This window comes from Vitis vinifera, chromosome 1 (genome assembly GCF_030704535.1).
Source record: "Vitis vinifera cultivar Pinot Noir 40024 chromosome 1, ASM3070453v1".
In the NCBI taxonomy this organism is placed as follows: domain Eukaryota; kingdom Viridiplantae; phylum Streptophyta; class Magnoliopsida; order Vitales; family Vitaceae; genus Vitis; species Vitis vinifera.
In genome coordinates this window covers 9,815,978-9,833,386 of record NC_081805.1, presented here as the reverse complement: position 1 = coordinate 9,833,386, position 17,409 = coordinate 9,815,978, and the positions used below count along the sequence as shown (strand labels likewise).

Below are 17,409 nucleotides of genomic sequence, written 5' to 3'. Positions count from 1 at the left end.
GGGACACTGGTGGGCCTTCCCGGCCCTTGGATTTTCTTACATTCTCAACTATCACTCTTCTATGGGCCCTTCCTGGTAGGGCCCATCTTTGTTACCTCTTCTGAGACGGCCCATTTGGGTGTTGTCATGATTGAATTATTCTGCCTACTGCCTACTCCTTTAGATAAACAGCAAAAGACCCATCCACACCTGTCTATGTGCAAGCATCTTATGGGTATGGCCCATGGGCCTGGTGGGCCAGGGCTCCTCTCTTGAAAAATTCCCTCCACCGGGTTACTGTCTGCAAGGATAAATTAAATGCCTACCCACACAAGCCTAATTTGAAGCCCATTTTTTGAGTGGCCCACGTAAAGGTGTAACTTGTAAGGCCTGTTTGGATGATGTGTATGGGCTGAATAGAAAATTAGTCCGACGGAACTTTGGGCCTTAACCTTAACGACGATGTTTCACTTGGAGTTATCCCATCGTCCCTGACAATCTTCTCACAAAATAGCTCTTCTGACATCGTCTGAGAACATCATCCAGTAAGAAGCAGAAGCAGCTCGAGCGAGACTATGATGCTTGGCCTAGGAGGCTGTCCGCGACTCTGCACATTGCACAACACCACTTCTTCTCTCCTATCCCAAAGCAAAACCCTCCAATCCTACCAAACCTACCAACCACTTCTCCCTTTTCTCTCAGTAAATGCATCTTCGACTGCTTCATTTCTCCCTTCAATTCATCGATTAAGAGAACCTCAATTGGGCTTTCGTGTTGTTCTTGGTCGAGAGCGAATTGGGTTTTGTGTTTCTGCTCGCAAGCGAAGAAACGGTGACGGTACCCCATTAGATGAGGATGGTATTGGTGATGATGGGGACGAGTCCGATGATGAAGATGCATTTATAGCTTTCCCTGATATGATGAGGTGGTATAATAACAAGCCAAGTGGATTTGGTGAAGGTAAAGTGTATGATACTCGTATTGAGGACAAGTTGCTGGAAGAAATAAAGCAGAGCAGAGTGGCTCAGCTGGCCAATATCGATAAGCTTAAGAAGAATCCTGTGAACCCCAATTCCGAGAAAGCTAACAATCAAGGACAGAAAGGTTTTTCATCATATTATGTGAATGGTTTTTGTATAGTTCGCTGCATTGTTAACCCATTTCCTCATTTTTTTGTGTTGAGAATTGTGCTTGTCATTCTTGCATACCTATTTCCTCTTTCTTTCTTGGTTTTTTCGCAAACTGTCTTCTTCGCGTACTGCACCTTTTAGCAATGTAGAAATGGGGGACATTGAAAGCACCTACTAGTTTTTTGATTGGATTGAAAGCACCTACTAGTTATCAGCTCAAATTTAATAATATGACAATTTTTAGGACACGAAGGAAAAAATGTAAGTGTTAGGATTATAGTTATATCAAACTATTGTAAACACCCAAGAAGGGGTTGATTTCGGTGTTGGTATTTTTAAACAATTTAACTTAGATGAATCTAAGAGACAAATACGCAATAATATAACATATACCAATAAATCAAATAATTACATGAAGTAAATAGAGAATTGATAAAGAGAATGTAAACCAAGATTTTTATAGTGTTTCGGTGTAACTCGGCTTACATACTCTTCTCATGCTCCAATCAAGTGAGGCCTCCATTATCAGTTCTTTCAACACAAGCCTTCAAGCTTTACACTTGGTTTAATCGAATCCTATGAGCGCTTACAATTTTGCTCAATGCCTCACTCTTGAACTCCCCAAGTGATACCTCACACTTTGCAAATCCTAAGTGATACCTCACACTTCACAAACCCTAAGTGATACTTCATATTTAGATTTTCCTCTAAAGTGATACCCCACACTTGAGCTCACCTCACAAGGTTTACAAGAATTGAAAATTTTAATACACATCCCTAGTTTACAAAATTTTCGTCAAGGATACAAAGAAAACTAAGATTGATTAGGTACACTAAAAATGAAACGAAAGTTTGAGCTCAATGCACTCAAAATATCTTCCTTAAGGCTTAAAAGATGATTGAATAATAGTTTGAAACTCTTATATCTTTTATAAATGAAGTATAGAGCCTTTATATAGGAGTTCAAAGGTCAAACTAGTTACAAGAAATAAGTCTCCTAGAATTGGACGTCCACATGGTCATTCACATACTAGCCGTTAGAGCATTTAATGAGGTGCAGAGAGTTGTTAGAGGCCAAAAACAGATGTGGATGTCCACCTGGTTGTCCACATTGCCAAGCCAACAACCACATGATCTTACACATAGCAAGTGGATGATTGCCTAAACGTCCACATGACAACTGGATGACTGCCTGGTCATCTACATGACATTTGGATGACTGCCTGATCATCTACATGACATTTGGATGACTGTTTGGTCATCCACATGTGCTTTAACCCAATATTTTTCAAAGTTTTTGCATATTTTGGGGGTAAGACCTTTTTTAACTAACTCATGTAAATGCAGACCACCTTCTAACAAAGTCTTAATTGAACTTTTGAGAAATTTTCAAGTTTAAGGCACTTCGGTTAAGTAGATAACGTTTTTAAAAAATCTTAAAAGATTTTCATTAAAAGCTTGATGTCTAGCATAATCTTCTAGGTTGGGTAGGTATTTTCATCCTCAAAATGATTTTCATCCAAATTGTAAAAGTATAAAACCAATTAAAAACTTATGGATGAATGTTTTGGTGCTTAACAAAAATATGCAATCCTAACTTAGTGCACCCATCATTTTACATAAAGTTTCCTACTGATAAACTTCATAACCATTTTCTTCATTCTTCTTGTATCTTCTTCTTGATAATTTCAAGAAGATCTTCTTGCATATCATACATAAATATAGTTGAATCCAAATATTATTTTGTTTATCATCAAAACACGAGATTAAGCAAACCTAAGTTTAACATTTAGTTTAAAGGGACTCAAAATATGGTTACCTTAGTTTTTATGATGGACCATGGCTAAGAATAATAATAGGGGGAAGAAATAAGAAAACAAAAACAAAAAATGCAACAAAACAACCACAGTACTTCCTATACCTATCAATCCCAAAGTTTCAATTACACACCCAAAAAAGACTCAATTAACATCTTGTCCTATATTTTTTCCCACATTATATGGAAATATTCCTTATAAGGAATTGTTTAATTATAGAAGAAACCTATTTTTATAAGAAAATTTTACTAAGTAATACTTCTGTTATAGGAATAGGAAAGTTATTTTACTAAAATAACTCCTAATACGAAAATATTAAGGACTTAGAAATTTACTCAAGAGGGAATTTAAGGCATGTTTATCAATCTCTATCTTGATTCAAATTCCTAAGCTTAAGGTTATGTTTGGTTCCGAGAAACTTTGAGAGAAAATAAAGGGAGAAAAAAAGAAGGGAAGAAAAATAAAAAAATAGATTTAAACATTATTCTCTAAACTTATTTAACTTATTTTTCTCTTCTATATAAAGATTAATAATTTGAAAATGTATAAGTTTCTAATTAATTTTAATTATATTTGATTTGTTTTTGTATTTTCCATAGTAAACCAAACATAAGAGAATAATTTTTCTTAGCGTTTTTTTTTTCTCCTTTCCTTCGTACTTTCCCATAACCAAACATAGCATAAGAGACTCAAAAGTACCTAGGAAATTTATTCATAGTCCCAAAGGGCCAGCCACTATAGACACAAATTAACTCCATACAATACTTAAACTAAAATGTAGGAACAAATTTAGTAATCACATCCATCAAATTCTCCATTACAATGATCTTTTTACTAAGCATGACTTATGACCTTATGATAGGTATTAGGCTCACCTTCCTTAATATTTGTTATCATGCTAAGTGCATAAGCAACTAAATCCATATTAGCACACCTTTGAGATGGCTTAATCAGCCTCCTCCATCTGTTTCTAGCTATATTATCGCTCTTGTAATGCATCTTCTTTATTGTCAAGATAACAATTTGAATTAATTGTTTCAATCCAAAATTTCTTCAATAACCCCGTGTTAGAAAGCATTCACCATGTTATCTTTAAAAGAGTTCTTTTCATTCATTTTGCAATATCACTTATTGTGGAGTATGCCTAAATGTGTTATCACAACTTTTTCTCAGAATTTCGTGTCATTTTTAGTTCTTAAGCGCTTGATATGTTCCTCATTCTACTTCTTGATCATAGTGTTCTATTGCTTAAACTTTCCAACAACATTATTCTTGTGTTTCAAGATATACACCTAGATTTTCTAGAGCAGTCAACAATGAAGGTTAATAAATGTCTTTCACTGCCATATGATGCAAATTGAAGGGATGCTCAAGATTTGAATGAATAAAATCATATGTACCTTTGGTTGAACACTTATGGTGAGTTGGAAGGTTGTTTGTGCCAATAAAAAGAAAGGTGGCTTGGGCATTCGTAGTCTAGCTACTTTTAACAAGGCCCTTCTGGGGAAATGGTTGTGGAGATTCGCTAATGAGAATGAGCCCCTACGGAAGCAAATTATCCTTAGTAAGTATGATCTTCAAGAGGGAGGATGGTGCTCCAAAGATGCAAGAAACCGGTATGGGGTGGGGGTTTGGAAGGCCATCAGAAAAGGTTGGGAGAATTTTCGTTCTCATTCCCGCTTCATCATTGGGGACGGCACCAGAGTGAAGTTTTGGAAGGATTTGTGGTGTGGAAATCAATCTCTGGAGGAAGCTTTCCCCATCTTGTTTAACCTCTCTGTCAATAAAGAAGGATGGGTTGCTGAGGCTTGGGAGGAAGACGAAGGAGGAGGTAGCTGGGGGCTTCGTTTTAACAGACACCTTAATGATTGGGAGGTGGGAGAAGTCGAAAGCTTATTAAGTAAGCTTCATCCATTGACCATTAGAAGAGGTGTGGAGGACTTGTTCCTGTGGAGGACTTGTTCCTGTGGAAAGAGAACAAGAATGGAACCTTTTCTGTCAAGTCCTTTTATAGCTCATTCTCAAGGGATTCCAAAACCCCCTTCCCGGCTAGAACTATTTGGACGCCTTGGGTTCCAATTAGGGCTAGTTTCTTTGGTTGGGAGGCGGCTTGGAATAGGTTGCTCACCACAGACCGCCTGAAGAGAATTGGTTGGAGCATCCCCAACAGATGCTTTTTGTGTAAACATAAGGAGGAAACCACAGATCACCTTCTACTGTTTTGTGAGAAAGCCAGAATGTTATGGCTCCTAATTTTCTCCCTGTTTGGGGTGCAATGGGTGATGCACTCCACTATGAAAAAACACCTCCTAGGTTGGCATGGTTCTTTTGTGGGCAAGAAAAGGAAGAAAGCTTGGAGAGCTGCCCCCCTCTGCTTGATGTGGACCATTTGGAGAGAAAGAAATAGGAGAGCATTCGATGATATGGAGAGGAATGATCAAGACATTAAATCCATTTTTTTGTACACTTTTGTGAATTGGGCTAGGGTGTATATAGAGGAACACACTTTGTCTTTGATAGATTTTGTAGACTGACTAGCCACCAAGTAAGGGTCTTGTTTGTTTTGTCCCTTTGTTTTTTTGCTTCTTTGTCTTTGGTATACTCCGTGTATGCCTTTCTCTAGCCTTTGGCTCTTAATGAAATCTATTTACCTATAAAAAAAAAAAAAAAACTTATGTTGAATTTATAAGTTTTTTTTTAACACACAATGCTAACAAAATTCAGCCCTCCTATTTTCTCTCCACAAAGCAAACCCCACTTGTTTCAAACTGTCAGCCTTCTTTGACTCATATACCTAAATTACATATGTCATTGTCTATTAGTTTCTAAAAATGAATTTTATGTTGAATGTGCAGTTACACTTGTAACCTTGGTAACTTGCGAATGTATAAAGACCATTACCTTTCATCACAAGAAGAGTAGCTTTCTTATGAATCTACCTCCAGCTTTGTGTGTTCCCATTGGATTCAATCATCCCTATGGAAATGAAAATTTCTTAAATTCTAGAACATGATGTATATTAGTCAATGTCCTCACAATATCATCTTGCATATTAATTTGAATTGTGTCTATCACAAACCACATTATTTTCCATAAAACCTTTCCGCCATCTATAGATTGGTAGGTGTGAAACTCATCTCTTGGAGAAATATGATAGGAACACCTTGAATAAAAGATTCACCCATCATTTGAGTTCTAGTTGCTAAAAGGACATTAACATTATCTAAACTTCCCTCCATAATTGCCGCATCACCAAAAGTAGAAGTTTTCTCCTTTTCCTTTCCTTTGTGCTTTTAACAATTCCTTATATAGTATCTTTCTTATTGCAATTGAAGCACTTGTCATTTCTGGTGGATTTTGATTTAGATCTAAACCAACAAACATTTCATTATCATGGTTTTTCTTTCTTGTTCTTTCACTAACAACTAAAAAGCCTTTACTTAAGCCTTCTTTTCTACTCTCAAACACCTTTTCTTCAACTACTTTTAATCCAAGGCCACCTTAACATCCTTTATGAGGACAGTATCTCTATGCAACCTTATGCAAGCTTGTGAAGTACTTCATTATCTAGGCACAATAGAACAGGTTTGTGCATTTTCTCTATAAGTTCAGCTTTCTCTTCGTCAAACAACATTATAGTTAGAACCTTCCTACCTTTCAACACGTGAGACTACCCCTATTGGACCAATAGGGGATGCATTAAACTGAACTTTATTCTTATTACAAGTCTAACAACCTTAGCTGTAATATAGTTTGTTGTAATAAACCATGACAAAAAGCAATAATAGGGAGTAAAAAAAAAGAAGAAAAATAGAAAACACGACAATCACATAAGGATTTACATGGTTTGACCTAAAGCCTACTTATATGGTCGAAGACAACAATGAACATTATGCAAGGAGGTTACAATCTTAGAATTTTCAAATCCTGAAGCCCTAATTGTATACCCAAGAGGACTCTTTTTTGGTCAAAATGTCCTTTTATATTTTTTTCTTCACAAAATAGAAATATTTCCATATAGGGAATCAATTGCCTAATTATAGAAGAGGCATATTTCTATAAGGAAATCTTACAATAAGATACTTACTTTATAAGAATGGGTAAAATTCCTTAAAAGAAAATCTTCTAATATGAAAATATTAAAGACTTAAAAATTGACATTTTAAAGACACTTTCCAACTTTAGCCTTAGTCAGCTTGATGTATATGGTTAACCTAATGTCTAACAGCTTAAGCTTTTGGGTTAAATTGGTGGTTTAACATTACCTTTTCTAGTTGATGTGACACTTGCTCCTTTATTTTGATTGTGTGGAAACCAAGTAATTGGGCTACTATTGTTTTTGAAAGTTTTAAGATGTTCTCAACTGTTTTGAGTTATTTGAGAGAGAGTGAGAGTGAACTCGCGAGCGAAGGTGAGGAGGGGGAAAGCTGGGCGGAGAATCGTGGGAAGAGGAAGGGAAGCAGGTTTGTGGTGGAATTGAAGGTGTTCGAGGTAGAAGCCGAGGAGAGAAAAGGTAAGATCCAAGTTATTATCTCGGAAAACAAGGGAGAGTTATTGTCTTGGGTCCGTCTGGGGCTGGCGAGTGTGGGGCTGTTCACAGAAGGGTTGATTCAGTGCATAAGGGATGGGAAAGAAGGAAGATGGGAGAAGGGTTGGAAGGAAAAAGGGAGGAACTACTCTCTGGTGAGAGAGGTCAACATGGCTGGGTGTTTCATCCGTCTAGGGGTGATCGATATGGAGAAGAGGAGATTTGGTATTTGTATTCCAAAAGGTAGGGGGGAGAAGGGGGGATGGGCTTTTATGGTGGAGTCCTTAGGGAATGTGGGACTTTGGTTCGAAAAGAAGGAAACCGACCAAGAAGTAAGGGTCTTAGACAGGTCGTATGTGGAAGTGGTCAAGGGCCCGGAGTGCAGGGATGCCACAAGGGTCAGAGTGGAGATAAAGGAAGAGGAAATAAGGAGAAACGTGAGTAGATTGGAGCATTGCTTGGTAGGAAAATGGAACCCTAGATCTGCACGAGAAGAGGATTTGGAGAGATTGGGGTGGTCAGTGGCAAGAGCGTGGGGTTTGAAAGGTAAATTAGGTATGGCTAGACTGGGTAAGGGTTGTGCTCTTATGGAATTTGAGATTGTGGAGGAAGTTAAGAGGGTTCTAGCCTCGGGGGAGAGATCAGGGGGAGGGATTCAGCTGGGATTGGAGATGTGGAGCTCGAAATTTGGATGTTCTTCAGAGGGTGAAGATAGGAAAGAAGCTTGGGTGAGGATTTTGGGCCTTCCAATTTCGCTATGGGTGCCGTCGATTCCGAGGAGAGTGGGGGAAGCGTGCGGCGGGTTCTTAGGCATTGACTCCCTAACGGAAAGGAAGGAGGAATTGGAGTGGGCCAGGGTTCTGATAAAATTGAATGGGGAGGATTTGCCGAGCACGTTGGAGATCGGGGTTGAGGGGGAGGTATACGCCTTGTCTTTGTGATAGGAGATCTCGCCGTCGCTGAGAAAGAAACAGGGGGATGACCGAGACGAGTATGAGCAGCAGAAAGGGGAGGTTAGGGGTGATGGAGATACACGCGCGGGGTTGTGTGTGGGAGAAATGTCTGGCGTTAGGCCCAAGGTGTAGCGCCGGACAGATGACGTGATGGGAGAGCAGGTGGGAGGTGAGGGCAGAGATGAGTTTGAAAATTAGGCCCATCTCGGGCAGGTGACCCGACATAGTTCAGGATCCACGGGTGATGGGCCGAGTTTGTTTGGCCCGGGTGTTGGCCCCGTGGGCTTGAAGCGGGACTTTGGGCCAACTATGCAAGGCCCGTCTCTTTCTAAGGGGGCTGAGCTTGCTGTAATAGGGCCAGTGTGTGGGCCGTGTGAGGGGCGGGCCTCCGATGGGTTGGAGCTTTTGTTCCATGGGCCTGCTATTATGCTTGGGGGTTGTCTGGGGCCTTCTCAGGCCCAACTCCTTGACACAGGCAATGCAGCCTGTCTGGGCCTTAAGCTGGAAATGAAATTTATAAAGTGTCGAGAGAAGGAGGTGAGCGGGAAGAAGCAGCTGGTACTTCAGTGTTCAATGGCAGAGTATGCGATAGTGGAAGAAGCCTTAAGGTATGGGTCTAACTCAAACTTGTGGGATTTAAGGGCTGCGGGGTCCTCTTATTCCTCTTCTATTCCTTTTGGTCGGACTCTGGAGAGGGAGTCTTACGACCACTCTGGGGAGATAAGGGCGTACCTTCAGGAAGGAAACATGATGAAATCGGCAGCTGCAGGGGGGTCCACAGTGAGTGGAGAGGGCTGCTGGGACTTGGTTGAGGTCAATTGCGCCGCAATAGAGTTCAAAATCCGGAATGGAATCCAGTTCAGGCTGGGTCCCAGGATCTCAGGGGTGAGAAGGAGATTAATTGGGAGGAGAGTAGCCTGACCAAATTTAGAAAGCTTTTGGGATTTTCAACAGAAGGCCTGGAGAAGGAAATCCTGGGCTTTTTGTCCAAGATTAGAAAAAGGCGGGAAAGGATACATAGCAAAGGGATGTTGAAGAAATTAAAATTCGAGAGGGAGCTCAAGAGGTTGGAGTGTTCAGTCAAATACAAGGGGAGTGTCAAGAAGAACAATCATCTAAAGGGTAGAGGGGGCCAATTAATGATTGTTTAATGAATCTCAAGCTTTTGAGTTGGAATGTGAGGGGTGCAAACGACATTAATAAAAGGAGGATAATTAAGTCTTTTGTTAGAAAACAGAAGGTGGACTTGCTTTGTATCTAGGAGACTAAAATTCAGTTAATGATTGAAGGGGTGGTGAAAAGCTTAGGGGTGGGGAGATTTTTAGACTGGAGAGCTCTTGAAGTTGTTGGAGCAGTTGGAGGTGTGCTAATTTGTTGGGACAAAAGGTCCTTGGAAATATTGGAGTGGGAGGAGGGCCAATTTTCAATTTCTTGTAAATTTAGAAATGTGGAAAATGGGCTAGTCTGGGTGTTTACGGGTGTTTATGGCCCTTTCACCAAAGAGGATAGGGAGTGTCTTTGGGATGAATTTGGGGCAATCAGAGGAATTTGGGGAGAACGTTGGTGTGTAGGGGGAGATTTTAATGTTATCCTATCCCAAGGGGAAAGAAGCAGGCAAGGGAGGGTTACCTCAGCTATGAGGAGGTTTGCTCAGGTTATGGATGACCTTGAGCTTGTTGACCTTCCCCTACAAGGAGGATCCTTTACTTGGAGTGGAGGGCTTCATAATCAAGCTTGGGCTAGGTTGGATAGAATTATGGTTTCTCCCTGCTGGCTTGATCAGTTCAGCAATGTGACCTAGAAGAGACTACCTAGGCCTATTTCAGATCATTTTTCAATTCTAATCGAGGGGGGTGGCAAAAGAAGAGGTCCTTCACCTTTCAGGTTCGAGAACATGTGGCTGAAAGTGGAAGGGTTTAAAGACCTCATCCGGTGTTGGTGGCAGGGGATGTCGGTTAGTGGAAGGGCTAGCTATAAGCTGGCTACAAAATTGAAGGTGATTAAACAGAATTTAAAATTCTGGAATAGGGAGGTGTTTGGGAACTTGGAGAGTAATAAATTGGTTGCTTTACAACAAGTGGAATACTGGGATCAAGTGGAAAGCGAGAGGAGACTGACAGAGGAGGAAACCTCCATTAAAAAAGAAGCAAAAGAAGGATATGCTAAGTGGGTTAATTTGGAGGAGATACATTGGAGACAGTTATCAAGGGAGCTTTGGCTAAGAGAAGGGGATAGAAATACGGGTTATTTTCATCGAATGGCAAATGCACACCGAAGGAGGCATACCATGGATCGAATAAAAGTCAGTGGGGTTTGGTTGTCAGAGGAGCAAGAAGTAAGGACAGGAATAGTAGACGCATTTCAACAGTTACTAACGGAAGACTCGGAGTGGAAGGCGGATATAGGGGGGTTAAGTTTGAATCAGATTAGTTAGCAAGAAGCGGACACTTTGGAGCTTCCCTTCATGGAGGAGGAAGTCCATTCGGCCTTAATGGACATGAATGGGGACAAGGCTCCAGGTCCAGATGGCTTCACGGTGGCTTTCTGGCAATACTGCTGGGAGTTTGTGAAAGAGGAGGTATTAGAGATGTTCAAGGAGTTCCATGAGCAAAATGCCTTTCTCAAGAGCCTCAATAACACGTTTCTGGTTCTTTTACCAAAAAAAGGAGGGGCAGAGGAGCTGGGGGATTTCAAGCCTATCAGCTTCCTGGGCGGGCTGTATAAACTTTTGGCCAAGGTGCTGGCCAATAGGATTAAAAATGTGATTGGTAGAGTGGTCTCCTCAGATCAGAATGCTTTCATCATGGGAAGACAGATTTTGGATGCATCTCTAATCGCAAATGAGGTGATCGACTCATGGCAAAAAGGAGGAGAGAAAGACCTAATCTGTAAATTAGATATTGAAAAGGCGTATGACAGCGTTAATTGGCAGTTCTTGATGAGGGTTCTGCAAAAAATGGGGTTTGGGGCTAAGTGGAGGGATTGGATATGGAGCTACATCTCAACTGCTAAATTTTCAGTATTAGTCAATGGAGAGCCTGTTGGGTTTTTTTCTAGCTCAAAGGGGCTACGGCAAGGTGACCCTATATCCCCATATCTGTTTGTCATGGGAATGGAGGTGCTGAGTGCCCTCATTAGGAGGGCTGTGGAAGGGGGCTGCATTTCCGGGTGCAAAATTCGGAGGGGCAGTGGGCAGGTTATTAATATTACCCATCTTCTCTTTGCGGATGACGCAATAGTTTTCTGTGAGGCTAGCAAAGAAGACATGACCTACTTGAGTTGGATTTTATGTTGGTTTGAAGCCGTCTCAAGGCTGAGGATAAATTTGGCTAAAAGCGAAATTATTCTAGTAGGGGAGGTGGAAGAGATCCTTGAGATGGCTGTGGAGTTGGGATGCAGGGTAGGTCAGCTGCCATCAACTTACCTGGGGCTGGCCCTGGGTGCGTTCAATAAAGCCTCTTGTGTGTGGGATGGGGTTGAAGAAAGGATGAGGTGGAAATTGGCCCTTTGGAAACGGCAATACATCTCCAAGGGAGGAAGAATCACCCTCATAAAGAGTACCTTGGCTAGCATGCCTTTATATCAATTGTCCCTCTTCCGTATCCCTAGGACAGTAGCAAGAAGGCTAGAAAAGTTGCAAAGAGATTTTTTGTGGGGAGGGGGAAGTACGGAAAGAAAAGCCCACCTAGTCAATTGGGAGAGGGTGTGTGTGGGTAAGGAGAAGGGGGGGATTGGTTTGAGGAAGTTAGTCCCCTTGAACAAAGCTTTGCTTGGAAAATGGGTGTGGAGATTTGCTCGGGCCAAGGACGAGATGTGGAAACAAGTTCTTGTGGCAAAATATGGGCAAGAGGAATTTGGGTGGAGGACTAAAAAGGCAAATGGGGCATTTGGTGTTGGGGTTTGGAAGGAGATCTTGAAAGAAGCTGATTGGTGTTGGGATAATGTGACTTTTAAGGTGGGAAAAGGCACCAGAATTAGGTTTTGGAAGGATCCTTGGTGTGGGGATGTGGAGCTGTCTCGGAGGTTCCCTCAACTCTTCGCTGCGGTTGCCCAAAGGAACGCCATAGTGGGGGATATGTGGGACCAGAATTCTGGTCAAGGAGGTTGGAATCTAAGGTTTATTAGAGGTTTCAATGATTGGGAGCTGGACATGGTAGGCGAATTACTCCAAATCTTAAGGAGTCAAAGAATCACCTTGGAGGAGGACTCGGGCTTTTGGAAGGGAGGAAAAAATGGGAAGTTTGGCGTTAAGGAAGCATATGGATTGACGATCAGCCCTAGTGTCTCCATGTTTCCCAAAAAGGGCATTTGGGTGGAGAACATTCCTTCTAAGTTAGCGTTCTTTGCGTGGGAAGCTACTTAGGGGAGGGTTCTTACCCTTGATAGGCTTCAAAAGAGAGGATGACAGCTTCCTAATCGTTGTTATTTATGTGGTAATGATGAGGAAAATGTAAATCATCTACTTATTCATTGTATAGTGGCTAGAGTGTTGTGGGGGATTGTTCTTGGTTTGTTTGGTGCCCAGTGGGTCTTTCCAAAATCTGTAAAGGAGGTGGTTCTTAGCTGGAAGGGTTCTTTCGTGGGTAAAAAGAAGGAGAAAATTTGGAGATCCATTCCGTTATTTATTTTTTGGACGGTTTGGAAGGAAAGGAATAGATTAGCATTCAGGGGGGGGGGGGGGGGGGGGGGGAGTTAGCTATTAAGAAAATTAAGAATTCTTTTGTTTGTAATGTGTGGGGGTGGGCAAAATTGTATAGTGGTGCGGATTCTCGCTCCCTTATAGGTTTCTTGGAGTGGTTAGCCTCCAGTTAAGGGTCGGTGGGTTTTTTGTTCCTTTTGTTTTTTGTTGAGAGGCCCTTGTCGCCTCGTATACTCCCTGTATGCTATGCGGCGTTTTGCCTTTTGCTAATATATCTGTTTACTTATCGAAAAAAAATAATTAAGTTAAGTCAATCCTTGGTTCGCAATGTTCCTGACTACCATGAATGATTGCATAGTAATAAAACATATTTTTGTTCTTTTTGCCGCATTGCTCTTGCCCACTGAAATCCTCTCGATCTCTTCTTAACTAGTTATGATCTCATTAATTCCTAAACTTAAAATTTTCCGTCATTAAGTACTTCCATGATCCTGAATTTGGTTGCTGTGCCATCACATTAGTTGAACACTACTCTTGTGAGGAATGAAGAGCATTCTATTAATCATTTTCATGATGGAGGATCTTGCACTTGACATATGTAGTCCCTATTTTAACCACTATCTTATCTTTCAGTCTGTGCTTATTGATGGTGTTTATGGGATTTTAGTTATCCTAGGTTCACATCATTGGATGGATGCTTTTGCATGTTTCTTAGCTGACTTTTTCAAGGATGCAACTGGATCTGTTTAAGTATTATTTTCTTGTTAAGTTATGGCGGTGCATGACATTTTACTCCTCTATGCCAACTTGATTCTGATGGTGCAGTCATATTTTGCAGCACCTGAACCTGTTGCAAATGCATTTCGTGTACGTGTGGCGAACCTTCCTAAGAAAAAGAACATCCATAGAGATCTGCAGTTGGCTTTTAAAGGAGTTCCTGGTATAGTTAATATAATCCCTGCAGTCTCTGGAAATAAGAAGACTAGGGATCCTGTTTGCAAGGGCTTTGCTTTTGTTGATCTCAAGACTGAGAACGACGTAAATAGGTAAACCATGTTTAAGAAAAGAAACCCTGTTGTGTCCTACAATATACTTCTTGTGCATGGCCCTTAACAGCAACAAACCAACCTTGTTGGTATAGTCTTTCTTGACATGAGACATTAGTCAAGTGACACTGAACCATTCTTTGTCCTTGGAAAGTATTTAGGATGAATGCTACAATCACTATGAAGAAATTTACAAATTTTTATTAGGTACACTGCCTTGGAAAATTAATTTTTTTTTTTGATAGGTAATAAAAGGGGCTTGCATTAAAATTGCCAAAAAGATGGCAAAACAAGTACACACGAAGTATACTCACAAAGCCCAAAAAAATTTAGGAAGTAAGGAGACCAAAAAAAGGTCTTTCCCTTACTTGAAAAACAGCCATCTACAAAATCAATCAAAGACAACATATGATCCTCTATATACAGCCTAGTCGATTCACAAAAGTATACATGAAAATAGATTTAATTGCTTGTTGGACCGCTCAACGTCATTGAAAGCTCTTCTATTCCTTTCCTTCCAAATAATCTACAATAAGCATTAGGGGACAGCCATCCATGCATTCTCCCATTTTTTACCTACAAAAGAGTCGTGTCAACCTAACAAATTCCTTCTAATTAAGGGATGCATAACCTACTGCACACCAAAAAGGGAGTAAATCAAGTTCCACAACATTCTAGCCTTGTTGCAAACTAGGAGTAGGTGATCCATAGTTTCCTCCTCTTTTTTGCACAAGTAACACCTATTCGAGATATTCCAACCCCTCCTCTTTAGTTGGTCAAGGGTCGGAAGTTTGCTCCAAGATGCTTCCCAGGCAAACTGGAGCCCAGGACCTCCAAATAATACTAAACAGAAAAGGATCTCTAGAAGCCCTAGTATGGGAGCAATAAAGAGATCTAATTGATTTGGTTCTTGCTTTCTCTCCAACTCAAATGTCCTCCACTTCCCTTTGAACAACTAAGGGTTGTAGTTTACAAAACAAATTCTCCACTTCTCTCATCTCCCCGTTGTTAAGATGTCTTGAAAAGCAAGGGCTCCAACTACCTGAACCCTACCCTCCTCCCATGCCTTCGACACCCATCCATCTTTGTTTATTGCCAACGAAAATAAGTTAGGACAAACTTCTTTCAAAGTTCGGTCCTTGCACCACAAGTTTTTTCATAACTTAACCCTTCTTCCTGTTCCCAACTATAAAGTGAGATCTACTTCTTATACCCTCCCATTCATTTCTGATGGCTTTCCACACCCCCACACCGTAACCTCCTCTCACTCCTCTCGAACACCATCCCCTTCCTCATCTCCTAACTTCCCAATAATGATTTGTTTCCAATGGGGCTCCCTCTCTTCCGCAATCTCCAACTCCACTTCCAGTGAAGATTAATATGCAAATTTTTATTCAATTTGCATATTTTCCATCATGGTAAAACTGGACATCTATTTTCACAGAACTGAATTTCTTGTTCAACAGCTGAAATAATTACTAGAGGCAGTTAGCAATATATTGATGGTCAGAGCAGATGGCTTTTGTGCTACAAGTGTGGATGAGACAGGGCAAGAAATTTATGCTCACATGCATACACACATAGACACACAAATGGTGATGGACTATTTGTTGGGCTGAACAAGTTCTGCATATATGTATTCTGGAAGTCATATCTGTATCGAAATTTTGCATCTTATTGTCTAGGATAGACTTCAGTGCTTGTCCAAGGAGATCCTGATTTGTTTACTGTGTCTGATAAAAATATTTGCTGACTCTATGCTTTGTTAATCATGGCAGGTTTGTACATATGTTTTCCGAACAAAATATAACTTTTGGTAAGATTCGGAAGCAGATAAAATGTGAAATAACGAATTCAGGCTCTCCCAATGTTACTTATGAGCAATCAGCAGTTAGCACCTTCACTGATCCCCAGTCAACAGTTCCCAGTTTTGATGAAACTCCAGCTTCTGACTTTGATATAGATAATTTTTCATTAGATGTATGGGAGGAAACTGCCTCAGAGAAGTCTGATGGTCCAGATGATTTAGAAGGGGACATGGCTTCTGATTTCGACATGGATATTACTTCCTTGGATACATGGCAGGAAACCGCCTCTGATGAATCTAATGCCCTGGATGATGAGCAGAAGATAACAGTGGAAAGGGAAGATGTGAGAGAGAATTTGGAATCTTTCAGTATTTCAGAGATGGATGGTGATGATAGATTGGAACCAAGTATAGAGTCTGCAAGTGATTCATTATCCTCAAAGCAGCTAGAGGAAATCTGGGCACTTGAGAATAAACCACTTGGTAAACAAGGGGAGAAGGTTCTGAAGTTGAAGGTTCAAGCATCAGAGCTTAATGATGGTGATATTACTGATCAAAGAGTAGGGGCTGCTGTTGATTCATCATCCTCCAAGCCATTAGAGAATATCCAGGCACTTGAGAGAAGGTTACTTGCCAGAGGAAAAGGATGGAAGGTTTCAAAGTTAAATATTCATGCAGCTGGGCAGAATTTTGGTGATAGCATGGACCCTAGACAGCAGCCTATAGCTGATTCATTGCCCTCAAAGCAGCTAGAGAGTATCCAGGAACTTGAGAGAAGGCCGCTTGCCAGAGGGAAATGGGGGATGGTTCCAAAGTCGAAGATTCCAACATCAGAGCTGAATGGTGATGATAGGAGGGAAACGAGAGATGAGCCTACAACCAATTCAGTATCCTCAAAGCAGCAGAAGAAAAAGAAGAAACTAGAGAAAAAGCAAATTGCCCAAAAAAACCAAGAGAAGGCTCCAGTGTTGAAACTTCCAGGATCTGCAAATAGGTAACACTAAATTTTTGTTACCATCATTCTGCCATCTATTGGCAAGCATGTTTTCACTGTTATTCTTGTGGAAAATAAAAAGTAAAAAAATTATACTTCTCATGATGCAGGTTAAGGATCAAGGAGAAAGTTGTGCTAACTGATGTGTTCTCCAAGTATGGAGTAAAAGCTGCAAACACTACAAAACAACAGGGCTAAACAGTGTGGACTCAAATCATTTGAGATCAACTGAGATGAAGGACAATTATTGCAAACTTAAGTGTAAACTGCTTAATCATGAAGGCAAATGTTGTTCCTTTTTGAGTAAGCTGTTACCACTCCTGCGAATTTCTAGACAATTTCAGTGAACAAAAGACTTCTAATCACCGAATTTTGTAAAGCAACCTAGCAAAATTCCATTTTATTTGCTCTTTTCCTTTTCCAGGATGTTGGATGAGTTCTGTTTTGGCCCATTAAAAACTGGAGAAGCGCCTGTATATAACTTCTATGGAGTTCACCAAAGCAGCGGTCGTTAAG

General features: G+C 40.7%; 1 protein-coding gene across 1 annotated transcript; it reads left to right on the top strand.

The window, feature by feature from the left end:
- Nucleotides 1–433: 433 nt before the first annotated feature.
- Nucleotides 434–17,299, top strand: LOC100250082 (uncharacterized). Its single transcript, XM_010654763.3, has 4 exons — nt 434–1,083; nt 13,885–14,092; nt 15,871–16,893; nt 17,004–17,299. Exons 1-4 carry the CDS (start codon nt 555–557, stop codon nt 17,089–17,091), a joined length of 1,848 nt encoding a protein of 615 aa, XP_010653065.1. The 5' UTR covers nt 434–554; the 3' UTR covers nt 17,092–17,299.
- The last annotated feature ends 110 nt before the right edge of the window (nt 17,300–17,409 follow it).